The following is a 27,690-nucleotide window of genomic DNA, read 5'->3' as shown; positions in this document are numbered from 1 at the left end:
ATAAAAAATAAGTACATTTTTGTTTAATGAATGGTTTCGTTACTGTTTTGTAAATATTTTATATTTATTAATATTTGAACATAGAATGCTATTATTTTATATCACCACATTCCAATTAAAAATGATGAAGATTCATCCTGATTATATTATTTCTAATATATCATCCACCATATTCCAGATCTGTCAAACCCAAGCACAAAAGCTGACAAACTAAATTACTCATCGCAAATATAGTAGAAATTAGATTTATTGCAAATAAAAAAAGTTTTCTAAGATTATATACAGTTCCAGAATATACAAAAGGGTTTGAATTGACTCACAAATGTCTGGTCAACAGCCCGTGCTCTGCATTAATCACTCAAGTCAAACGGTTAAAGCTTTATTTAACACGGTTGAGCTGAAACTACAGTCCCAGGATTGAGAGACAGAACAACATTACTCCTCAAATATACACACTATTGCAAACGTTTGGGAGAGAAATATGCATAAGAATTAAAACCAGCACTGACCAGCAGTCCAGCTGTCGTTAGATCACTTTAACATCTCACCATTCGATGCTTATTTAACAATAAACCAGGAAAAACTCCAGTGCACAGATGAAACTATAATAAATATCGTAAAATACAATATTACAAGCTTCTAAAGAGACATGTACTTCCCAATAAAAAATTAGACTTTAAGCAAAGCACTTTTTCTATCTACAACACACTGAGTTCAAGATATTTAATGTTTGTTTCTGAAAGACTGAAAGTAATTATTGTTTCCCAGTTTTGGGTTATTAATGTGGTGGCTTATACAGTCTAGAGCAAAAGCTTACACATTTATATCATTTGATTCAAGAGACTGATATTATATAAGCATTGGGTTCATATCAGCTAATACGTGAAGATACACTGATCGCGCGCGGTTCTAGAAAAAACGGCATGAGAGGTCACCTGAGTTCATATGAATCTGAGTTTTCAGATGACTGTATATTGGAATAACACTTGTTCTCCTGTTTAACATCTCTCTTACTGATCTGAGAGCTGCTGTGGCTCTGCACTGAGGGTCTGCTCTGGGATGGTCTCTGGGACCAGTGCGCTCAGGTCCAGACTCGCTCTGGGACTCGTCTGGTCGTCTTCTGTGCTGGTCTCACTCTCCTGACTCACCAGAGGAGGGCGCTGTGGGCGACTCGCTCTGCTCAGATCCTCCACGTCTGAGTCGGAGTCCTCCTGAGAACCAGAGGAACCCACAGAACCACCTGAAGAACGAGATGAACAAACATACACTTGATCAGAGGAAGAACAGCATGAGTTATTAAAAATGTATATATATTTTTTAGTCTTAATATTAATTCTTAATTCATGAATCTATGGATACATAATATTTTATAAATGTAAATATTATTTTATAAATGTAAAATATAAAAATAATTTATTTCTTTTCTAATATATAGGAATAATCACATATTTAAAATGTTAAACATATCCTCTTATCTCACAAACCCGAGCAAAAAAAAAAAAAAAAAACATCTAAAAAACATAATAATAATTTAAATATTAAATATTTTTTTAACTTTTTTAAAAACATATAAAAATTATTTAAGATTATTCATTATTTTTTTCTAATATATAGGAATAATCACATATTTAAAATATTAAACATATCCTCTTATCTCACAAACCAGAGCAAAAAGCAGAAACATCTAAAAAACAATCATATTTAAAATAATAGACATTTTTTAACACATTTAAAAACATAACATTTAAAATAAAAATATTGCTGAAATATGTATCCATTATAATTATAAGATTTCTTATATATATCCCAACACAATTCACAAAGCACAAATTATTTTATAATATTAATATTTTAAATATTACAAATCATCACATCCACTATTTTTTTTATATTTATATTTAAATGTTGATATTTAAATAAATAAACCTGTATTCAAATGTACGTTCTATAAAGATAAAATATAATGTATATATATTAACAAACCTAAAATCAGCATAATCAGTATAATTAATAATAACAGTATTTTAATTAATATTTAAAAACATTATTTACTATTTGTAATATTTCTAATATATATGTATCTTACCACATTCCAGATCTGCTCTGTTTGGCTCTTCATGAGTCTCAGAGTCCTGAACAAAGCAACACATTACAATCACAGACTGCATCAGTCCTCAATCACTGACTCTCCTGAATAAACTCAGTGCAGACCTGGCTCTGTCCTGGAGAGCTGACGGAGGAAGAGGACGAGATGAAGATGTACTGGTAGAAGACGATCAGAGCCTCTACGACGCGCGCCTGATGAGGGTAATCCACCAGAGACGACAGGGACACCGTGGCTCCCGTGGGTTTGGGTCTCATCAGGGTCGGGCCGAACACGATCCCTAAATTACTGGCGCTCATTTTATTATCCTGCTCCAACTCGGACACTCTGAGAGAGAGAGAGAGAGAGAGAGAGAGAGGGAGAGAGGGAGAGAGAGGGAGGGAGGGAGGGAGAGAGAGGGAGGGAGGGAGGGAGAGAGAGAGAGGGAGGGAGGGAGGGAGGGAGGGAGAGAGAGAGAGAGAGAGAGAGAGAGAGAGGGAGGGAGGGAGGGAGAGAGAGAGAGAGAGAGAGAGGGAGGGAGGGAGGGAGAGAGAGAGAGAGAGGGAGGGAGGGAGGGAGAGAGGGAGGGAGAGAGAGAGAGAGAGACTTTGACTTTTAACATCTCTTTAATTACAATCTATAGACATCAACACCTTAATACATAAATAAAAAAAGCATCTTTTACAGCAATACATCACATCCTCCCTCTTCATTGGGTTTACATAGACGTATTCAAATATGTGATTATTCCTATATATAAGAAAAGAAATAAATAAATTATTTTTATATTTTACATTTATAAAATAATATTATGTATCCATAGATTCATGAATTAAGAATTAATATTAGGACTAAAAAATATATATACATTTTTAATAACTCATGCTGTTCTTCCTCTGATCAAGTGTATGTTTGTTCATCTGTCTTCAGATGTAATCTTTACATATATATATGTGTGTGTGTGTGTGTGTGTGGTTGAATAAAAAAAAAATTGGACATTATTTATAAAAATTACCTCAAGTTAGCACAAGCAAGCTTGTTAGCTAGACAGTTAGCATCAGCTAACAATATTTGCTTATTTTCAGTACGGTTATGAATAAACATTTAAGTCTGTCTACTCGTCTAGTTAATCCAAACAACGTTAATATAAAATATAAAATAAAATAACGTTACTGTTGATAAACAATATAAAAACAGACGTCACATAGGACATGATAGCATTTTAATAAAACTGTTAATATTACGGCAGTGGGGAATTTGAACATGCATGAGTTATTTTATTTAATCTGTGTCAGTTTAATGTTTTGTTTTGTTTTTTACCTAAAACACAGATACGCTGATATCTGTCTGCATCGTCTGCACTCGAGCATTTCAGTGGGCTTAAACAGATCACTCTTTACAACGGATTTAGTTCCCAAACAACTGACAATTTTGACCTAAATATGATTTTCAGTTACAATAATTAATCCAAAATTTCGACATTGATAACTTACTTTTAGCAACATCAGACGCACGCGCGCTCACAAGATCTCCCGGTTCTTACTGACTCGCACTAAACGGTTCATTTGAATCAGTGAGTGGTCGACTCCAGAACAGCTGCAATCGGATCATTCTAATTCGTAAACGAATCTTTTGGTGCGATTCGCGATCCGATTAAAGTTTATTTTGAAAAGACTCAGTTCGTTCATGAATCAGACACCGCTTCTCCGTGTCGAAGGACGTGATATATTATAGGGAGTAACGATATGTTTTATGAAATGTAGTGAAGTAAAAAGTACGATCTTATGCTTTGGAATGTAGTGAAGTAAAAGTAAAAGTTACTCAAAATAAAACTACTCCAGTAAAGTACAGATACTTGAAAAATGTACTTAAGTACAGTAACGAAGTAAAGCTACTCCGTTACTGTCCACCACTGAGCTTTGAACATGTCCAAAGGATCATTTTCACTACTGAACTGTATTTTTCTCTTTCTTGTCATTTATCAGGACAATTTTGGAGAGGCCTCTGATTCAAGTAAATTAGTCCATTTGGTCTCTGGAATATCTTGCAATGCTCTTAAATTTAAGTATTTTACGCATACCAGATAAAATGCCTTCTTTGATATTGTGTCCAAAAAAAAAAAAAAATCTTTATTTATTAATTTCTTTAATAAATCCATCTGGTGGATTCAAAACAATTAATTTATGCCATAAAATAGAGTCACCAAAAAGCTTCGGTTTTGCTCCAGTTCAGTTTAGCAGAAGACGCTCTCATATAAAGAGATACTGTAAATAACAACAACAATATCTCTAGGAACAGTAAACCAACATTCACTTCATGTAGTTTAGTGTAATCTAAAACATCCCTGATCATAAAGGTTATCATATATGGATCTTTCTGGTATGCAGTAGGATTGATCTTGATGTATTATGCTCCTAATACAGTTTTCAGCCTATTTGCCTACACTTTAGCTATTAGCTTACAGTGCGTTGTTAGAATTGACAGAGGCCTCTGAAAGTGAATCACATTCAGGATCCGTTTCTTCCTTTCTATACAAGTTTGAGTAAAAGTCCACCGCAATCTTTCTCATTTCTCTTGGCATCGGGTTTTGTCAGACAATACATTTCATTTTTTCTAAATTAAAAAAATATGCAGTGGGAGCATCGATCTCATGAACAGACATAAATCATGATCTTATCAGGGCACCTTTTGCCCGCACTTGCAACAATTCTTCTAGATCTCGTTTCTTTTCACCCAACATGCCAGCTGGACATGAATTAAATTAAATTTTAAAATTAAATGTATGCATTTAGCAGACACTTTTATCAAAAGCAACTTACAGGTCATTCAGGCTATACATTTTAACCTATCATGTGTTCCCGGGGAATCGAACCCACAATGCTTTTTAGTGCAATGCTCTACCACTTGAGCTACAGGAACACTGTGTTACATGTGAACATGCATTAGATTCCGGAATCATTCCAGGTGTAATGTATAAAATCTCTTGTTCTATTTCAGAAATGTTCTGTTTTATTTTTCTTGTTGAAAAACATGAATACTGCTGACAAAATATTTTTATTTGTGTCTTTCCTATTTCCCACCATTGTATCAAATTATTTAAATTTTTGTATCAAATTATACCTATTCCTTCCAAAACATTTCAAATTTCTCAATAAACTCTTTCTCTTTCAACAATGCAGCATTAAATTTCCAATATGGACTTTTCAATTTTGCTTGATTCAAAACAATATTCACTGTGATAAAATTGTGATCTGATAGATAACATGGAAAAATTTCACACCCCATTATTCTATTATTTCGGCACACTTGACATAAAACCTGTCCAGTCTAGCTACACTTATGGTCCATGTAAAGTGCTTCACCTCTTTATTCCTGTCTCTCCATACATCTACCAAATCATTCTGAACTATAAAACTTTTTAAAACAGCAGCTGATACAGGATGTGGTTCTTCATTATTCCTATCTAAAAGAAAATTAAGAGAACAATTCCAATCCCCACCAATGATTAACATACCATCTAAAGTGTAGCTTTTTAAAAACTCTCCTAATTTTATAAACATGATTATGTTATCTGCCCCTTTATTTGGAGCATAAATATTTATAAAAACGAATATCTGATTTTCAACTTTTGCTTTCACCATCAAAATACGTCCTCTCTCTATTTCTGTTCCTGATAAAATGTTAAAATTAAGATGAGTTGCAAATAAAACAGCTACACCTGCACTAACATTTGTGCCATGACTTTCCTTCGCACCACAAATTTAACTCGGATTCATTTTTAATATCACTGTGGGTTTCTTGTAAAAATATTAAGTCTTTAAGCCTAAGAAACTCAGAGAAACTGAGTTTTATTAATTTTTTATTATTATGAAGTTAATATGCAACTTAGGTTTCCTTAAACCTATATATATATATATATACAGAGTTTAATATGGCACTGACATCTCTCAATGTCACACACCTCCTTCCTTCAGACTCTTTCTGCTGTATGTTCTGAATCTGTTCTCACCTGCGCAGGTGTCGAATGATGTACTTGAGCGTGGTGATGTTAGCAGGCGGCAGACGCTTGAGCAGCTCTCGCAGTTTCTCCACTAAGACCAGCACTTCAGGCTCGGTGTCTGACCCACGATCCACCAGCTCTGGGCTCTTCTCCGAGGCGTCCGAGGTCAGGCTTTCCTTGGCCAGTCCCATCAGCTCGTTATAGATACGGAAGGGCATGATGGGCTCTGGGAGCTGAGGAGGACACGGAGACGATGACACAGGAGCTTTATTACAGGGACGTTTCTCTGTCAGCTGACTCACCTGTCTGAGGTACAGCTTCAGCACGTTACTGATGTCTTTTGGAGACGCTTGAGACAGCTCCACCAGCTCTTTACCGTTCTCGAACGCCTGGCACAACTTCTCCACACGCGTCTTCACTCCATTCACACGATAGATGCCCTGCAGACATGCAAAGTAAAGCATCAACCCTATAAAGTATACTTAAGCCTCTAAATGATGTTAAACCTGTCGTAAACCATCTGAAGCAGCTCAGCTTTACTTGATTCTCCGTCAGTCTCAAATCTGATCATCAGGGTGTTTTGAGGTACTGTACGTTTATTTGTTCATCATCACTGGATGGCATTGCATTATATGTTTGGATCATTCTTATGTCAGCATCTGATTCACTGTTATCAAGATCTCACTGATTTACATTACAAGCAGCAGAATTTCATGTCACATTTTATTTTTTAGAGTCACTAAATAAAATTTAGCTGTTTTTTCCTCTATATTCTCAATATATCAGACTATACGAGCCATAAAAGCATGATGCATTGAATATAATATGAAAAAAAAATGTTTTATATATATTTTATCTAAAGTTTCTATTTTTTTCTTATTATTGCATAAGTCAGGCCTTGAAATAAAAACTGAAAAATTACTTTATTAAATTATTAGACTATTTTTTTAGTCATTGAATAAAATTGTGCTGTTTTTTTTCCTCTATATTCTCACTATATCAGACTATACGAGCCATAAAAGCATGATGCATCGAATATAATAATAAAAAAAAACACTTTTTATGTTTTATCTATAGGTTCTATTCTTTCTTCCTCTTATTATTGCATAAGTCAGACCTTACAGGGTTAAAAAGTCTGCATAAATCTGCATATAAAGCATAAAGGTGTGGCATCTAGAAGAGCAAAGGTGAACTGACCAATCAGAATGAATATGCAAATGAGGAAATGAGTGAATGTATCAGATGTAAACATTGAGGCAAAGGCAGAAAAACAGAGAAAATACAGGAACAGGACAAGGTGATTATTTTGGAAGCTTTCCTCTCGCACCTTCATCTTGAGCGCTCTCCTCTCGATCTCGGTGATGCACTTCTTGATGATGAAGGGAACGCCGTCGACGTCGCCCTGCAGGACCTGAGAGAAGTCACGGCCGAAGAGCTGCAGACGGCCCTGGAGCTTCTTATGACCGCACTGGATGGCCAGAGACTCCAGACACTTCTTATGACACGCCAGGAAACACTGACACACAAACACAAAGCGTCTTAGACATACTCTATAATGCAGTCTATAAACAAACGTGAACATCAGAGATCTGCTGCGTTGAATCCCACCTCCTCACATTCTGCTCCCTGGAAATAAACGTAGCTGTCGCATTCCCTGCACTTCGACGGCGTGCGCAGTTTGCGCAGACGATGGGTTTTCGCGGCTTTGGACAATCCCACGTTTCTGAAAGGTCCAGTGGGCGCCGCGCTTTCTGGTTCAATCCCATTTATACCTAAAACACAACAGACATACTCAGCATTTATCACCACTATGTTCTACACAGGACTGTATCTACTAAATAAGATCTCTGTAAAGCCGTTTCTTCTAGACAGACACCAGAGAGATTAAAAAACTGGTGAACATTTGGCTTAAGTCTCTTGAAATTAATCCTCAGGCCATTCAAGATGTAGATGAGTTTGTTTCTTCAATGTAGCATTGCATCAGTGTCTCATCAATGGATGCTCTGCAGTGAATGGGTGCCGTCACAATGAAAGCTGATAAAAGCATCACAATAATCCACAGCACTCCAGTCCATCAGCTAACATCTGGAGAAGACAAAAGCTGCATCAAGACGTAGCTTCAGATCATCCCTTGGACTAAAATACAAGTTTATAATCCATACTAACACTTCCTGATTCAAAAAGCCACTTTTTCACTGGAGGAAGTGGATTATAGACTCTATGTATTTTAGTTAAAAACGTTTTAATGCTGGATTTGTTTCAGGTTTTGTCTTCTCCAGATGTTAGCTGATGGACTGGAGTGCTGTGGATTATTGTGATGTTTTTATCAGACTCTCATTCTGACGGCACCCATTCACTGCAGAGCATCCATTGATGACACACTGATGCAATGCTACATTTCTCCAAACCTGATGAAGACACAAACTCATCCTAATCTCAGATCTCCCTGAAGGAAAGACTATCTTTGGGTGAACTGCTTCTCCGATGCGTAATCGTTCACTCACTTTGTTCAAACGGGGTCATGGCACCATCTCGCTCCTCTAAATCTTCATTGGACGATAAGGTGGCTGCAGAAACTGGCCGTGAAGGCTTTGAGATGTCACCTGAGACACAGTGGTATTGTTTATAACTAGTTATCGTATGTATTACTGTAAACCAGGCTGTTTGGGATTGTTCCTCACCTGTGCTGGAGGTCGGGGATCCCAGTCCACTTCCCGGACCGACACTGTCAGTGTCACTCAGGGTGGACGGCCAGGACTTATGAGCTTGGTGATGGTCTCTACCTGCGGGAAACAAAACAGCACACAAGTCCACAAAGATTTGCATGCAGCCAGATTGACGGCATGAATTGTGCAGGTGTCCTGTGTGTCCACTGTCTGTGAAACTCACCTTGACCTCCTCGTCTTTGTTTAACCACCGTCGCTTCTCCGAATCCCGCCTCCTCTGCAGCGCGCGAAGCTTCAGAGCTGTTCTGCCGCTGGTCATTACAGAGACTGTTGTTACGGGTCCGAACGTGCCTGATTAAAACGCCAAGTTACTTCAATATTCCATTGGATTCCAAATGATTTCAATGAAACATGCAATGCAGGATGTGGTCTTACTGGTGGCTGGACGCGGAGTACGGCTCGAACTGGTACTGTACGGGCAGCTCTGTGCGCAGCTGCAGGTTTTTGACGTATGAGGCGTACTGCTGACCCGGATCGTACAGTTTACAGCTTTCACAGAGCGTCTGGAAATGCACCGGGAGCGCTGCAGTCTGCACATGCATCGTCTGATAGTACGAGATGGTGCACTGGACGGAGAGCAAGAGGATGCATTAAACACAACCAGAGCATAATATTCTACATGCAAAAAAAAAAAAAAAGATACAAATGAAATAGGAATATTTAAAAATTAAACAGAAAGCAATAGTAATTGTAACATTTTTTATGGTAAAAATAAAAATAAAAATTATGATATAATATATATATATATATATATACACATACATACACACCGAATTTTCCGGACTTTAGGTCCCACTTTTTTTCATTGTTTGGCTGGTCCTGCGACTTATAGTCAGGTGCAACTTATTTATCAAAATTAATTTGACCTGAACCAAGAGAAATGAACTAACAGAAAACATTACCGTCTCCAGCCGCCAGAGGGCGCTCTATGCTGCTCAGTTCTCCTGTAGTCTACACTGAAGACATAGAGCGCCCTCTCGTGGCTGGAGACGGTAATGTTTTCTCTTGGTTCTTGGTTTTAAATAAAAGCAACTTATAGTCCAGTGCGACTTATATATGTTTTTTTCCTCATCATGACGTTTTTTTGGACTGATGCGACTTATACTCAGGTGCGACCTATAGTCCGAAAAATACGGTAACTTATATTTTTTTTTTTGTAAAATAAGTAAATAACTATAGACACTTTATAGACAAGTTTGGGATCAGTTAGACTTGTAATGCTTTTTTAAAGAAGTCTCTTCTGCTCATCAAGGCTGCATTTATTTGATCAAAAATACAGAAAAAAACAGTAATGTTGCAAAATGTTATTACAATGTAAAATAATAGTTTCAATTTTAATATCCTTTCAAATATAATTTATTTCTGTGATGCAAAGCTCAATTTCCATCAGCCATTACTCCAATCTAAAGAGAGACATGATCCTTCAGAAATCATTCTAATATGCTGATTTGTTATTAGAATTATCAATGTTTTTTTGGGAAACTGCAATACTTTTTTCAGGATTCTTTAATGAAAAATTTTCTATTTCCTAACAGTATAAATCTTTGTTATCACTTCTTATCAATTTAACACATCCCTGCTGAATAAACGTTTTAATTTCTTTCATAAATCAATAAAAATTACTGACCCCAAACGTTTGAACGGTAGTGTATATGGCTCGAAAATATTTCTATTTTAAATAAATGCTCTTCTTTTTAACTTTTTATTCCTGAAAAAAAAAATCACAGGTTCCAAAAAAATATTAAGCAGCAAAAACGGTTTGCCAGCACTGATAATAAATCATCATATTTTCATGATTTCTGAAGATCATGTGACACTGAAGACTGGAGGAATGATGCTGAAAATACAGCTTTGAACAACAGGAATAAATTAGATTTTAATGCAAATTAAAAAAGAAAACCTTTCTTTTACATCATATCAATAATATTTCACCCTGTAGTGTGTATAATGGCTCTCACCGCTCTCAGGATCTGATCGGTCTGTCTGATGAGTTCCTGGATCTGTTTGAGCACGTTCACCTTCATGTCCTCCAGCTCCTGCTGCTGTGTCGTGGCGTCTGCGATGCAGGTGCGATACGTCGCCTCGGCCTCCTCCGCCTGCGCACACAAACACATGCATCTTATATCAGTCGGCTTGATTGTTAAGCAGTTATTGAAGAACGAAGCCGTTAAAAACAGTACATGCAAGTACATGCAACTTGGAATTTTTGCATCAATATTATAAAATCACCCCAGAATGAAGTAAAATAAAAGAGCAATGATATCTTGCCAGAAAAAATAAACCCTATTTTAAGTCAGATTTCAGATTTTCATTGTGACGTTGAATTATTTTCAAACTCTCGTTACGGTTACATTATGGCATTACAATAAAAATGTCTTTGTCATGAAAATAATCTCAAAATCCTATGATCCTAAAAATTTAATTAGGCAAAAAATGTATGCAATTTTCTTTATGCAAAAATAAATAAATGAGATAAGAATAAATTTCAATAAAAAATAAATAAATTAATAACTAAAATAAAATGTATTCCCTGCATGTGAGTGCAAAAGCACAGTCAGAATTAACGTGTGAAATTAGCTCATGTTCGATCATTTCCTGTTTGAGCTGGCAGACCTTGTTGCGTGCTTCCTCTTCAAGTCGTCTCTTCTTGTCCAGAGCTTTAGTGGTTGAGCCACTTCCTGTTCCGCTGTGTTCTTCTTCAACCTTATTGGCCACTGTCCGCGCTCTCTCGTACTCCTCACAGCGGCTCTCGTACAAGTGACGTGCCTTACGGAGATTACTCTCGGCATCCGCCTGATGAACACAAACACATTCATCTCTAAATGCACATATTTAACTCGTGCATCTTTGATTTAGAAGGGTTTAGGCACCAGTTTTCTCTTGGCCCTCTGCCACTGCTCTTTAATGTCTCTGCGCTTCTTCTCATGTTCCTGTCTGCGCTGCGTCATGGGCTGAACAAGAAAAAGAGAAGAAGAATCTCATTATTTATTTATTTTTACTATTAGATCCACTTTGGTAACAATGGGTAACAATATTTATTGTATTATAAAACATAAAAATATGTTTTAAATTATTTACTTATAAATCAAAAAATAATGCATTCATATTTTTTATTTAAATTGAATTTCTAACATTGAAAATATAAAATAAAACATTTATTATTTATTATAATAAATTGAAACGTTTATTTTAAATGACAATTAAATAATTATAAATTAAACTGAATATAAAATACAATATTTCTATAAAAATAAATTTAGTTTATAAAAATATTTTAATCTTTTTCAAAAAAAAATTTTATTTACTTACAAATCCAAAAAGTATGCATTCATATTTTTTATTTAAATTGAATTTCTAACATTGAAAATATAAAATAAAACATTTATTATATATTATAATAAATTGAAACTTTATTTTAAATGCAAATTAAATTATTATTAATTAAATTGAATATAAAATAAAATATTTATATAAAAATAAATGTATAGTTTATAAAAATATTTTAATCTTTTTCACGATTTTATTTTATTTACTTAGAAATCCCAAAATTCTGCATTCATATTTTTTATTTAAATTTAATTTCTAACATTGAAAATATAAAATAAAACATTTATTATATATTATAATAAATTGAAACTTTATTTTAAATGCAAATTAAATTATTATAAATTAAATTGAATATAAAATAAAATATTTATATAAAAATAAATGTATAGTTTATAAAAATATTTTAATCTTTTTCACGATTTTATTTTATTTACTTATAAATCCCAAAATTCTGCATTCATATTTTTTATTTAAATTTAATTTCTAACATTGAAAATATAAAATAAAACATTTATTATATATTATAATAAATTGAAACTTTATTTTAAATGCAAATTAAATTATTATAAATTAAATTGAATATAAAATAAAATATTTATATAAAAATAAATGTATAGTTTATAAAAATATTTTAATCTTTTTCATGATTTTATTTTATTTACTTATAAATCCCAAAATTCTGCATTCATATTTTTTATTTAAATTTAATTTCTAACATTGAAAATATAAAATAAAACATTTATTACATATTATAATAAATTGAAACGTTTATTTTAAATGAAAATTAAATTATTATAAATTAAATTGAATATAAAATAAAATATTTATATAAAAATAAATGTATAGTTTATAAAAATATTTGAATCTTTTTCACGATTTTAGGTATGTTTTTTAGCCTATTTTTACATTGTCATCCTGCTGTAATGTGTGTTCAGGTTCAGACTCAGGTTCAGGTGGGGTACCTGTAGAAATGAGTGTGTGTAGATGCTGTTTGTGGCTTGCTGTAAACCGCAGCTCTGCTCTGAGTCCTGCTCGAGAGCTAGAGAGAAGATAGACAGCAACGGCATGTGTTCCTGAGAGAGAGATGTAGACAAGATAAGAGTGATCTCCTTCACTGTAAGTACAGTGAGCATGTGACAAATCAAAAACAGATTCCCTATCACTTAAAGGAATAGTTCATAATGATAATTCTGTGTTAAAATAAAAATTCTAACCCTGATTTTTCATTTTCTGCAGAACACAGGTGATGTTTACTCAACTAAATTGTAACTTGAGCTGACAGTGTTCAAAAATTAACAATTTAAAAATAGTCTATATGACTCGTATGCTACATATGCTTGAAATATACTGCACAAGTAGTGTTATGTTTTAATGGTGTCTTTAAGGTGTTTCTGACCTTGAGGACAGAATCTGTATGGTTTTGGTGACATATAACGATATGTGTAATTGCAATCCACAGAAACACAATCAAACAAGCACAAGGAAAGCACACGCTGTACCTGAATGATGTTTTGTTTGCATGAATGGTAAAGTCTCTGAAGACCTTTAGAAAACTCATTCTCTGTGAAAGAGAAGAATAGAGAGGTCCAGGTGAGTGGGTTTGAAATGCATTGATATTAACAGGTCTGAGTATGTTACTGGAAACCCTTTATTTCACAAACCACCAGACAGGTCAAGAAAATGGCATTACCGAGAGCGATTCTCTTGTCTACGTAGTTGATGATGTCCTTCATGTATTTAGCGATGGATTTGGCGTAATTCAGAGCCGAGTCCACGCCGCCTTCACTGCGCTGCAGGAGAATATCCACTTCCTGTGCACTCACTGCTGACACACACGTTAAACAATTACCATCCCATATATGGAAAAATATAATTAACATTTTAACATTTTTAACATAACATAATTTAACATTTTAACATTTTATATATATATATATATATATATATATATATATATATATATATATATTATTAAAATAAAATATACATTTTGAGACAAAAACAACTAGACAAAAAAGTTAGTTAAGACAAAATTTAGGTTGGCTTGAGAAAGCCTAGCCTGAAAGTTTTAAGCAGTTGTTGCCTGACTAGTGAGTTTGAAAAAGTTTGAAAAGTTTGAAAAGTTTAAAAAGATTTAAGTTTGATGGCAAGTTACAAGCATGTCACTAACATGTTTCTAGCATGTTTAGCGTGTTACTAGCATTTTCCTAGCATTATTAAAAAGGGACTACCATTTCGTTAGCATGATTAGCAAGTAACTAGCATGTCGCTAGCATGTTTCTAGCTTGATTAGCATGTTACTAGCATTTATCTAGCATGATTAGCAAGTGACTAGCATGTCACTAGCATGATTAGCAAGTGACTAGCATGTTCCTAGCATGATTAGCAAGTGACTAGCATATTGCTAGCATGATTACCAAGTTACTAGCATGTTGCTAGCATGTCATTATTATAATTAGCTAGTGACTACTATTTCGTTAGCATGATCAACAAGTGACTAGCATGTTGCTAGCATGTTTCTAGCATGATTAGCATGTTACTAGCATTTATCTAGCATGATTAGCAAGTGACTAGCATGTCACTAGCATGATTAGCAAGTGACTAGCATGTTCCTGGCATGATTAGCAAGTGACTAGCATATACTAGCATGATTACCAAGTTACTAGCATGTTGCTAGCATGATACTAGCATGTCATTATTATAATTAGCAAGTGACTAGAATGTTCCTAGCATGATAAGCAAGTGATTAGCATGTCACTAACATGATTACCAAGTTACTAGCAAGTAGCTAGCATGTTTTTATCATGATTTTCTAGCATCTTTTTTTTTTTATTGTTTACGTGTTTTACATGTGATCAAATAATGAGTCAAGTTCTCAACTCTGTTAAAAATCACAGTTGATACGACTTCCGGTTCATTCATTACACTGGAGATGAAAGATCAAGCCGAGTGCATTGCATCGTGGGATCTAGTATCTTTTGCAGTGTGCTACAGCACATGATAGAATATATATATAATATATTGTGCATACGGTGCACACTATGCATACCACATACAGTCAAAAATAGTAGATGGTCTGCAATTCTATGCATTACTAAAGAGAATAAAACAGTGATGCACTCACTGCAGTCCTGGTGGTAATATTTTCCTCCTCCTTCAGGACCCTGACCCGATGACATTCTGTACAGGTCCTCCATCGACTAAACACACACAGGAAAGAGGCAGAGCTAGTTTTTACATTTTGGGTAATAATGTGCATTCTGATATGATGCTGATTTTGAGGCTGAGGTTAGAGTCAGGTACATGTGGTGAGATGCAGTAGTGTATATATCACTTCCTTTTCTCAGGGCTGTGGGGTAGATTCAGCACTTCCATTAGTAGAATTACTTCACCTTACAGCGGAGGAAAGTACTGAACACACTCTCGCCATCACACACAACACTGGAAAATCACATGCAACTCTTTTGTCACCCGAATACCTTTGGGCTAAAATATTTTCTATTTGAAATGATAAAAAATAGGAATCATCCAGAAATGTTAAATTTTCAATTATTTAATTATTTTTTCATGTTCATGATTTTTTTGGTTAATGGTCACATGACATGCAGGTAAAAAAATAAAAAAATATATATATATCTTTTTTTCCTTTGTTTTATTTTGGTTGCATTTATTTAAATTTATTAATATTATATTCAATTTTAAAATAAATCATTTGTTTAATATTTATTATAAAGATTTAAAAGTTGGTTAAATGCTGCTGTTTATTTCTAGTTAATATTTATTAATCAGATGTTTATTTTGTATGTATCAATTTATATCAATGCAGAATCGAAGGCTAACTAATAACAATATTTCAATAAATTGTCTACAATAATTTAACAATATAATTTTTTACAAGCTATGAATAAATAATTATAAACAATCTTTTAAATTTATATATTTTATATAACATTTTCTTGCAATATTTTTTTTTAATCTGTTTATCTAATTGTCTATTTACTCAATAGCCCTCATTGTTTTTGCACCTACAATGAATTTATTATATAACCAAGGAGTTATATTATTAAAATAGCGCTGCCCCTTTAAGTATCTTGCAGTTTGTAGTGCAGTCCTTCTTTAAAAAAGGTTTCTTGACTAAAAGTGAACTACTGTAAATAATGAGTCTGGTAAACTGCAGATTCAAAGTAGCATGACAAACACTGTCCAGTGTAAAACTGCATTTTATTGAAGGAAGTGAGACCTCTAGTTGTTTCTGGGAAATGATTTGAGTGTCTCTTCTGGACATTAAAATTAATAATTTGTCATCAGTGGCATTCTAAGGAGTGTTTCTTGAAGACTCGGGACTCTGTCGAGTTTGTGTAGAGGTGTGGAGGAAACAATATGCTTGCAAGACAACGCAGGAAGCGACCCACACACACGCTTCCAGCAACATCCGCACACACACACACACACACACACACTCACCCGGCTCTTTTCTGTCAGCGGCAGGGACAGAAGAGTAGTGCTGTCGATCTCTCCCATCAACAACTCTGAAACACTGACAGAGAGAGAAACTGTTGAGATCTCTCTCATTACTGGAGCATGAGAAATCATCTTTGTTCAAGCTTTTGGACAGAAAAACATCTGCGATATTAAAGAGTTTTTGTTCTTCTCTCTCTTCTGTAATCTTTCTTAGATAAAATCTGACACAAGACAATGTTATGATTGGTAGCAGAGCAGCATAAATTTCACATTTTAATAGGGATGCACAATATATCGACCATCATATCGGTATCGGACGATAAATGTTAATTTTTACTGATATCGTTTTCAACCTGATATGAAAATTTGGCCGATAAATAATGCATTATAATTATAATTGCTTGAAATAATATTTGAATCACTTTGAAAAGGAAAATGCAGTTAAGTGCAATATGTGCAGAGAAAAAATTGTCACTTTTAGTTTCATCTTCACCAACAATATGGTTTAATTAGAATAATGTAATATTTATTTTATTTGTCCGTGGCACATTCATTTTGATTCTTTACATGTATGTAATGTTGTACAATGACTTGTTTGCATAATGCATTAAGCATTATTTTAGATTTAGATTTATTATTTTGATTTACATTTATCAGTCAATATATCGGTTATCGGCTTTCAAATTTAAAGAATTATCGGTTATCGGTATCGGGCAAAATGTTAATATCGGTGCATCCTTACATTTTAAAGAGGTGAAAATGTCATGAAAGAGTAAAAATAAATAAATAAACAAATAAATAAATGGTTTTAAAGGAATAATATCTGTTTTAAATGTTAATATTGGCGCATCCCTACATTTTAAAGAGGTGAATATGTCATGAAAGAGTAAAAATAAATAAATAAACAAATAAATAAATGGTTTTAAAGGAATAATATCTGTTTTAAATGTTAATATCGGTGCATCCCTACATTTTAAAGAGGTGAATATGTCATGAAAGAGTCAAAATAAATAAATAAACAAATAAATAAATGGTTTTAAAGGAATAATATCGGTTTTAAATGTTAATATCGGTGCATCCCTACATTTTAAAGAGGTGAAAATGTCATGAAAGAGTAAAAATAAATAAATAAACAAATAAATAAATGGTTTTAAAGGAATAATATCGTTTTTAAATGTTAATATCGGTGCATCCCTACATTTTAAAGAGGTGAAAATGTCATGAAAGAGTAAAAATAAAATAAATAAACAAATAAATAAATGGTTTTAAAGGAATAATTTCGGTTTTAAATGTTAATATCGGTGCATCCCTACATTTTAAAGAGGTGAAAATGTCATGAAAGAGTAAAAATAAATAAATAAACAAATAAATAAATGGTTTTAAAGGAATAATATAGTTTTTAAATGTTAATATCGGTGCATCCCTACATTTTAAAGAGGTGAAAATGTCACGAAAGAGTAAAAATAAATAAATAAACAAATAAATAAATGGTTTTAAAGGAATAATATCGTTTTTAAATGTTAATATCGGTGCATCACTACATTTTAAAGAGATGAAAATGTCACGAAAGAGTAAAAATAAATAAATAAACAAATAAATAAATGGTTTTAAAGGAATAATATCGTTTTTAAATGTTAATATCGGTGCATCCCTACATTTTAAAGAGGTGAAAATGTCACGAAAGAGTAAAAATAAATAAATAAACAAATAAATAAATGGTTTTAAAGGAATAATATCGTTTTTAAATGTTAATATCGGTGCATCCCTACATTTTAAAGAGGTGAAAATGTCATGAAAGAGTAAAAATAAATAAATAAACAAATAAATAATAAATAAAATGTTTTAAAGGAAATATATATATATATATATATATATATATATATATATATATATATATATATATACACACACACACATACAATTAAATAAAGTTGCATTGCGTTAGCTCTTACTTGCTGCTGAAGGCCACAGCAATGGTTTCAATGGCCTTCTCAAAGTCTTTCTTCTGAGCGTCACTGGTGCCTTCATAACTGAACCCTGACAAACACGGAGAAGAGAACAACTTCACCGTCACAAACACAAGCTTCTGCTTTGATAACAAATAAAACTAGAAGTGACATCACGTTTAAACGCCAAAGTGGAAACACCTGTATTTCAGTCGATCATGTTTGCACACTAAACGTGTTTTTCCTTCATAAGATCAGATGTTAGTTGTGTGGTAACTGCTCGTATCTGATGTGGCTTCGCTGAATTATTTGCGATCAGGTTGTGTGTGAGAGTTTGAGGAGGAGAAACCACTGACATGAGTTTAAAAAGAAGGGTTTAACATGGCAGTTGGACTGACCTTTGACCTTTGAGATAAGAGTTCCTGCAGCAGTGAGCGTCTCCACAGTGTTCAGTAGAGGATATGTGCTGATAACCTGCCGCAAAACACGCAGAACCTCCCCCAAACACTCGTGCACGGCCGGCCGGCTGCGTGGCTCCTCTTTCACTGCGGAGACACCAGAAAACATCAGGATTCATGTTTGCTTTTTCAAACTTTTTATAACATGCAATGGTATTCAGATCGTTTGAACTGTGTATTTAGTGTCCAGGTACTATGTGTAGCCACTGTAAATCACTCCTAACAGCTCTAACACTATATTGCCACATGTTAGGAAGTAGTTCTGCCTCTTATTTTCACCAAAACATGACGGTTATTTGTCCACTTCCTACCCACCCAATCCCACAATGCACTTCTTTCTGCTCAATACCACAAAAGGGAACTTGCACACATGCACTGATAGTAAGTGTGTGATATTATGGCCATGAGTTCATCAGGTTTAACAGATGCCATGTTCAGAGCCATGATACATGTTACACTTTTAGACTCAAAACTATTGTTTACAAATAAAAAAAATTAATGCATAAATCAGAGATCTAGATGAACCAGTAGCTGCCGCGGTTTGTATTGAAACTTTGAAAAATAATCATTTTGTATCTGACCATCAACTTTTTAAAGTTTTGAATGTTTCCATGTTTTTACTGCATTCACCCCTTTTTTGATTAATTAAAAAAAATCTGAAATCTTTGGAAGTTCAAAAAATGCTAATAAAAGTATCACAGATTCAGAAAAATAAATAAATAAATAAATAAATATGAAGCAGCTGTTTTTAACATAGTTAATAAATCAGTGTATTAGAATGATGAATGACACTGAAGACTGGAGGAATGATGCTGAAAATACAGCGGAGCATCACAGAAATAAATTATTTTTGAAAGTATATAAAAATAGAAATAGCTTTTTTTAAATTGCAATAATATTTCATAATTTTATTGTTTTTCTGTGTTTTTATTAAAATAAATGCAAAAGAAAGAAATCTGAAAATGAATATATAATTGTATGTAATCTAAAAAATATATATATATATTCTGAAAAGTATCAGTATTCAATGGAATGGAATTGAATGAAATTAATTTGATTTAATAACTCATGACTGATCAAAAACAGTAAGCGTTCTAAAAAAAAAATATATTTTACTTGCATAAACTTTCACTATCAGATTTAAAAAAATAGTTATTTCACGCTGCAGTGAAAAAAAATATTTTTTATTTAGCTTTCAGATGATGACTGACAACCGTAAAAGAATCTGAAAGAAAAAAGATATAAAGTATACTTTTAGGTTTTTTGAGGACTCATGAAGTTGCATTCCCTTCCTAAAAGCTGCAGTTTTTAGAAACATTTATGTATCTCTTACGGGTCAAAATGGACCCAAATGCATAATGAGGGTTAAAATCTAATTGATTACATTCCAGCATCATTCCTCCAGTCTTCAGTGTCACATGATCTTCAGAAATCATTCTAATATGCTGATTTGCTGCCCAAGAAACATTTCTGATTATTATCAGTGTTGAAAACAGTTGTGCTGCTTCATATTTTCCTAAATCAGCGTCAGCAGCCGCGAACAAAGAAAACCTGGCGTTATCCCATAACGGTTGGGGAAAAGAGCAGGCGTTGACAATGAAAGCTGTTATTGTGCACTACATGCATGGGTCTCCTTGTCTAAATGCATGCTCAGAATGTGGGTGTCCTTAAAAATGCACAAAATGCAAAGCGAGGCACAAGAGTGAGACATTTCAAACAGTCGTTCCTCTTTGACTCAGACTATTTCATTTCAATGAGCGTGCAAAACTCCCTGAGCTTTCTTGGTGATTCGCAAAAAAGTAATAGTTATAGCGATGCAAGTCCCTGGTGTTTCACAGGAGATATCGAGGGGAATGTTTTATGCATGGACATGTTGATGCACGCATGTGAACACACTTCCCTCAAGCACATTACTCAAACTGTCCATCTGAATCTGACACGTCACTGTCTGGCTCTTCTCAAATGAGTGTGCAGGTCATGACGAAGACAAACATCATGCCATCTTCCCAAAAAAGCCCTAACTTCTTGCAGGCATCAACTTGAGGGTGATTAAAAGTCTCTTATGTAAGGAGAAACGGTGAAGGCCTGTACAGACCTGCAGGCTACAGTCGTTTGTGGTGGTGAGCTGTGAATGAATCGCTTTCTGTGGCTTTTAGAGAAGCTCCACTTCTGAAGAAGTGTGATGAACTCCACACACACACATGTGTGTGTAACCCAGAGAAGTTCACATGTTGTGAAGCGAACACAAGCGCTGTTTACTCCATGCCGTGATGCCGGAGCGTTCTGGGAGGTTGCAAAACAGCAAGAGTGATGCAAGCCATCGGTGTTTAAACTTAAAGACAAACAGGAGAAGATGCTATCGCTCATCTGTTACGCTCTGTTTATTTCAATTATTAAATTCCTGAGGAAAAATCGCAATATTTTAATGCACTAAATTTTCGTTGTGTTTTCTAATCTGGGGTTCGTGAGTCGATGTCAAGCTATAATTAACTAAATCATTAAAAATCAAACAATCACAATAAAACATGATTTTGACCATTAAACAACGTCAGAGAAACGTGAACATACAGCTTTATTCATAAACAGTGTAATTATGTGCTTTTATTAGTATTTTAAATAAGCTTTTATTTTTATGTCCAATTTTTAATTACAATTTAATTTTGTTTTTAGGATTAGTATTCCCGTGAACACACAAATGTGAGGTTAAACAGTCTTATATTAATATTATTTATATACTATTGTTTTCAATTATATTTTGAATTAGCCTTTAATTTAATATTTTACATTTTCTTTTTATTTATAGTTTTTTTTTTTTTTTTTTTGTTATGCGATTTTGGTATTTTTTAAATATTTTTTTTAAGGTTTAATTTTCATTTCAGTTTCAATTTATTTACCTGTTTGTCATGTGACCATTAACCAAAAATGTGTTTTTAAACAGTGTTACTTTAGTATTATTTACATACTATAATAATTATATTAGTATTCTGAATTTATGTTTTTCACATTTTCCATTAATAAAAACATTTTTATATTTTTTTTCTCACTATTTTTTATATGCTTGTAATTTGATCTTTAATAATTTTTCTCGCGATTTTTTACGTGCTTGTAATTTTATCTTTAATATTATGAATTAATTTGTTATTTTAGATTCAGTTTTTATTTCCGGTTAGTAATTTTAGTGATTCATCTTAAACATTGCAGTTTTTGTCTTGAGATGACATTGGAAACATAACTATTGCAACTCTACAAACAGGGCAGATGTTAACAGGAAGTAGAGCTGATGAAAAAGTGACACTTTAAGGAAGTCCACGAGGTCTGAGGTGACTCAGATGACTTCTGCTCTTTCTTAAGCAGACAGTGCTGATGTGATTCATCTCTGTCCTGCTCTCTGCGCTGGAAAAACACAGACAAGGTGCATTGCATTTAGTCCAGCAGACATGCAAGAGCTGGACATCATCGTCTGAAGTCAAGGGGATAAGTCCAGGAAGTACAAGACTTCAATTTCCGTCTGTTACTCAACCCGAGGCTAGAAACAGACTACTGTTATGATGCTGATTTGCATGTTTACTATCTCAAACATCATTCAAAGCATCTCAGCTTCTTAAACTTGTGCACGTCCTATATCTGATCACGTTTTTACAAAGTGAGCGTACATGAAGCTTAAAAGTGGAATAGCAAAAGCCTCACTGTAATACCACATCACCACAGTTCTGCACGAGGTGAGCAGCAGCATCATGAGAAAAAGTGCTCAGCAGGCGTCTCTCTGGAAGAAAGAAACACTTTTAAGGGAAGCTTGAGGGGTGAAGCCCAGCAGACGTGTGTAATCTCAAACTGAATCCTCTTCCTTCTTCTCTTTCATCGTGAAAACCCAGTGAAAAATCATCCGTTTCAAATGAATACTCCTGTAAAAGACTCACGAGGAATCTGAAGACTTCGTGCCAGTTGCATCTGATATGACACTTAATCCTAGTTTTAATTAATTAATAAAACACATGGCCTTGATTGTCTCACTCCTTCTACAAAAACATACACAGAAATGCATTCAAATCACAAAACAATGAACACAGGAGTGAAGAAACAGCTCAATTATCTACGTAACAAAGAATTCTTCTGACGGGAAATTTAATAAACTCTCAGTGTTCCATTTTTAATATTTAAAAGATTATGTTCAACTGTTATTTAAATATTAAATATTGTTTATAAATTATTTAAAATTATGATTACTATTACAAAATAATTCTATTTTATTTTTATTTAAATCTTTTTTTTTTTTTTTTTACAATTTTAGTAAACATTGCACACATTAAATTCTTTTACACAAGTATTATAATTATTCTTTATTTATTTAAATATTAAATATATCTCAATATTTTCAAATGCAGTTTAAGGAAATATCGTTAAAAAAATTATTACACTATATTTACCAATATTACAGAAAAAAGTATTAGTACATTTTTCGTTTATTTAAAATTTAAATATTTCAATAATTGCATTTGCAATTGGAGTAAATATGTTGTACATATAAATTATTTTACACAATATTTAATAATATTACACAAATGTTTATTTTTTTAAATATTAACATTTATTTGTAATTTGAGTTAATATTATGTAAAAACATATTTTTTGGATATTACAAAAATATTTACTTTTTACTAAAATATTTCCATTTTTTATTGCAGTTTGACTAAATATTATTTTAAATATTTTTATTGCAAATATTGTGTACATTAAATTATCTTCACATTTACAACATTTATTAAAAACATTATGTTTAATTTGTATTCATTTAAATATTAAATATTTTATTTGCATTTTGAGTAAATATTGTCTGCAATGAAATATGAATATTCAATTTAATAATTGGCCTTTCATTATTTGGGACTTCTTTTACAAAACACACAAAAAGCAACCATCCAAAGCTATTTTAATCAACTCAAAAATCACTTTTCAAACCAAAACAACGCAGAAATCTCTTACCTTCTCCCAGAACCATGTCTTTTAGTTTCTCCACGGCCTCTGCGAAGCGAGCGACGTCTCTTAGCAGCGAGGGAATGTCCTCCACCTCGATGACCGATGTTTCCGTGCAGTCCGCAGCGTGTCCGTAGGAGAGAGCGCTCCGCACATAGCCCCTATGGAAGCCCCAGGTCCCTGACGTCTGGAAGGCGAAGCCGGCGGCGCTGGCGTGACGGCTGAGACCCGAGGGCCGCTTCAGCGTGCCGCCTGGAGAACTGCACACCGTTAGCTTGGAGTGGGGCGCCGGTGTTCCCGGGCAGGATAAAGGGCCCGGATCAGGAGGAGCCAGCGTGCAGGAGCCATCGATAGTGTCATTGGGAAAGTGTTCCTGAAGGATGGACAACTGGGTTTAACGTGGGACGGAAAGAGAGGGATGGCGGCTGATTATTATACAGATGAATATTATGAACAGGGTTAATGCTCCATATGAATTAGGGTTATGAATAAAGTGCAAAGGTGATTGAAAAAGGAGACAGATCTACAAACTCAAATCCATTCGGAATTATATATAAGACTAGCAGAACAAAAAACAGTAATATTTTAGTATCCTTAAAATACTATTATAGTTTTGAATAGTCTTTAAAATTGTATTAATACTATATATTTAATAAATATAAATATAATTAATTTTATTTGTAATTTAGTTTTTTTTTTTTTCATTTTTAATAGTTATAGCTTTTTTTTTTTTTTTTTTAGTACATCATTAAACTAAATGAATCCAGCTGAAATATTTTTTTTTGTATATTTTATTTTAAATATATTTTTCATGGATTTAGTTTTAATTAACTACAAAACCCGCTGCAATAAATATATATAAATTATACACACACACAAAAAAAATCCTTATGAAACTATTATAGTTTTGAATAGGCTTTAACATTGAATTAATACTATATATTTAATTAATAATGTTTTAATATTTAATTTTAATGTTTTTGTAATTTCATAGTGTTTTTTTGGGGGGTCATTTTTAATAGTTATAGCTTTTATTAGTTTTATTTTATATTTTATTTTAGTTAATTTATTACATCTTTAAACTAAATGAATTCCAGCTGAAATAGATTTTTCTTATTTTTATCCATGATTTAAAATACATTTTTCATGGTTTTAGTTTTAATTAATTAAAAAACCAGCTCCAATAAATATATATAAATTATACAATAATAATAATAATAATAAGTGTTATTTTAGTATCCTTAAGATACTATTATTTTGAATAGGCCTTAAAATTGAATTAATACTATATATTTGATTAATAATGTTTTAGTATTTAATTTGAATGTTTTAGTAAATTTGTTTTATTTTGTCATTTTTAATAGTTATAGCTTTTATTAGTTTTATTGTAGATTTGAGTTATTTTAGTACATCATTAAACTAAATGAATCCAGCTGAAATTGTTTTTTTTTTAAATATTTTATTTAAAATATATTTTTCATGGATTTAGTCTTAATTAACTACAAAACCCGCTGCAATAAATATATATAAATTATACTAATAATGTAATAATAATACAAATACATTTTAATTTAAGTATCCTTAATATACTATTATACTTTTGAATAGGCTTTAAAATTGAATTAATACTATATATTTAATTAATAATTTTTTAATATAAAATTTTTATGTTTTTGTAATTTCGTTGTGTTTTTTTGTCATTTTTAATAGTTATAGCTTTTATTAGTTTTATTTTAGATTTAACTTTAGTTATTTTAGTACATCATTAAACTAAATTAATCCAGCTGAAATAGTTTTTAAAAAATATTTTATTTAAAATATATTTTTCAAGGTTATAGTTTTAATTAACAACAAAAAACCCTGCAATAATAAATATATATAAATTATACAAAAAAGCTCTTTCAGTTTCATATCTAGTTTTATCACACTCTTAAAAAATAAATGTTATTTCTTTCGTCGGTGAAATATAAAAGTAAATGTTTAAAATGAGTCACTATTCACTGACGATCAAAGTGAACATTATTCAGAATTACTACTATTGTTCTGCACAGAAGAAAAAGTAAACAATGCAAGTTTGAAGGTGAGAAAATGACAGAATTAATTTGGTTAGGTTTCTTGAGTTCAACCATATGATTATATGGTGAAGATTCAATAAAGTAATTACAGGTTCTTCAGATCAGGGAACTGCATCATGCTTTAACAGCAAAAGTGAAGCCCTTCTGGGTTTAATTCTATTCTTGTTTCCATCTGGAACTGCTGCTTGTTCTGATATGACTCTTGCATGACTTCCTCTCAGTTCATTTCTGGTATAATTGTTTGCGAAACAAAGAGCAAGACGTACTTCTTAAGTGTTCTTCGCCAGGCATTGTTCAGCAGTGACAGTTTTACAGCAATGTTGATCAACGATATGCAACATTAAACAACTACACTTCAATACCAATTGGCGGACAACTGAACCGACTCTATTAAATGATTCAGTCGAACTGATTCGCAGTAATAAACCGCTCGACTGTTGTGATCCGGTTCACTGAATCGAATCATCCGAACAAACCAGTTCTCTACAACGACTCGTACTTCCCACACATGTCCACTATCTATAAAGAAGAGTAACGTTACTTTTACTCTGTTAAATTAAATTCTGTCGTGAACTAACTTTACTTGAGGAAAACTATAGGATGAATTTGAACCCATTTGTTAACCGTTTAAAATAAAGCAAATATTGTAAACGCGTGCGTTTCCTGGGAGATCGAACATGTTTTCTCTTTTAAACACGTTTACAGTTAGTAGAATCTTACTCTAAACCAAATAAAACCCATTATTTTAAGTACTGCAGGTCTTACCGAAGGGTTTTGCGCAGAGTTGCTCTTTTTGGAGGCTGAAGGTGTTTTATTCGTCGGTTCTTTCTTCTTACGAGAAAACATGTTCACGCCTTTTGCTCTTGTTCAAAACTCGCACCGCAAAACTTTAGTAATGAGACAAATAGTTGTGAAAATGTCTCCTCAGACTCTTGCGACTAACAGTTACTTCCCCATCATGACAGTTCAGTTACTCGGGGCCGCGCCCTGCCGCGGGGTCGCGCGCAACGCGCGTCCGTCTGGAAGCCGCTGCTGGCACCTGCCGGAGATCCGCTAAACAAACATCACCTGACACACAACTATGGAAGCATATGGGTAGCATTATTCAATTTGGGATGTAATATGCAAAATGACAATGCAATATGTAAAATGGCAATGCATTTCTGTATTTACATTTACATTTTCCAATACATTTGTGCAAAGTTTGGTGCAAAATGAAAATGAAAATTAAATTTCATAAGTTTAATTTGCCATTTCATACACCAGTTTTAACATGTAAAATGTATTTTAATTTTAACGCTTTATAAGTTGCAAAATTAAAACGAAAATGTATTACGGAAATTATTAGATATGTCTAACACCTTCAAGCAAAAACTGTGGCAAAATGATCATTTAAATGCTATTTTTCTTAAATGCATTAACACTCACAGTCAAGACACTTACGATTGCATTTTCATTCAATGACACGCAATGAATGTAGCAAAATTCAAAGTGCACATTGAAAATGCATTCCGAGCCGATCACATCTCCGCCCCCTCCCGCCCTGTCAATCACTGCGTGAACAAGGCGGGGCTTACAGAAGGTCAAGAGACTCAAGTGAGAGAAAATGGACAAGACAGTTGGCCCGTGTACGTTTTGATCAT

At 33.1% G+C, this 27,690-nt stretch overlaps 1 protein-coding gene across 2 annotated transcripts; it reads right to left on the bottom strand.

Moving 5' to 3' along the window:
* Positions 1 to 229: 229 nt before the first annotated feature.
* LOC113111775 (rho GTPase-activating protein 45-like) lies at positions 230 to 27,049 on the bottom strand. Of its 2 annotated transcripts, none has more exons than XM_026276852.1 (23): positions 26,813 to 27,049; positions 23,982 to 24,360; positions 18,942 to 19,088; positions 18,550 to 18,634; positions 16,601 to 16,673; positions 15,261 to 15,336; positions 13,827 to 13,958; positions 13,636 to 13,697; positions 13,099 to 13,209; positions 11,680 to 11,760; positions 11,423 to 11,602; positions 10,768 to 10,905; positions 9,185 to 9,375; positions 8,973 to 9,100; positions 8,765 to 8,866; positions 8,588 to 8,686; positions 7,692 to 7,855; positions 7,411 to 7,599; positions 6,386 to 6,523; positions 6,093 to 6,316; positions 2,212 to 2,431; positions 2,087 to 2,132; positions 230 to 1,240 (listed from the first exon to the last, which is right to left on the bottom strand). In XM_026276852.1, exons 1-23 carry the CDS (start codon positions 26,891 to 26,893, stop codon positions 1,011 to 1,013), a joined length of 3,276 nt encoding a protein of 1,091 aa, XP_026132637.1. In that variant the 5' UTR covers positions 26,894 to 27,049; the 3' UTR covers positions 230 to 1,010. The 2 variants fall into 2 exon arrangements, with proteins under 2 accessions (XP_026132637.1, XP_026132647.1); XM_026276862.1 differs by having other exon boundaries at positions 23,982 to 24,345.
* Between the last annotated feature and the right edge of the window lie 641 nt (positions 27,050 to 27,690).

Source organism: Carassius auratus, chromosome 2, assembly GCF_003368295.1.
Source record: "Carassius auratus strain Wakin chromosome 2, ASM336829v1, whole genome shotgun sequence".
Lineage (NCBI taxonomy): Eukaryota > Metazoa > Chordata > Actinopteri > Cypriniformes > Cyprinidae > Carassius > Carassius auratus.
This window is presented reverse-complemented; position numbering and strand designations above follow the sequence as displayed.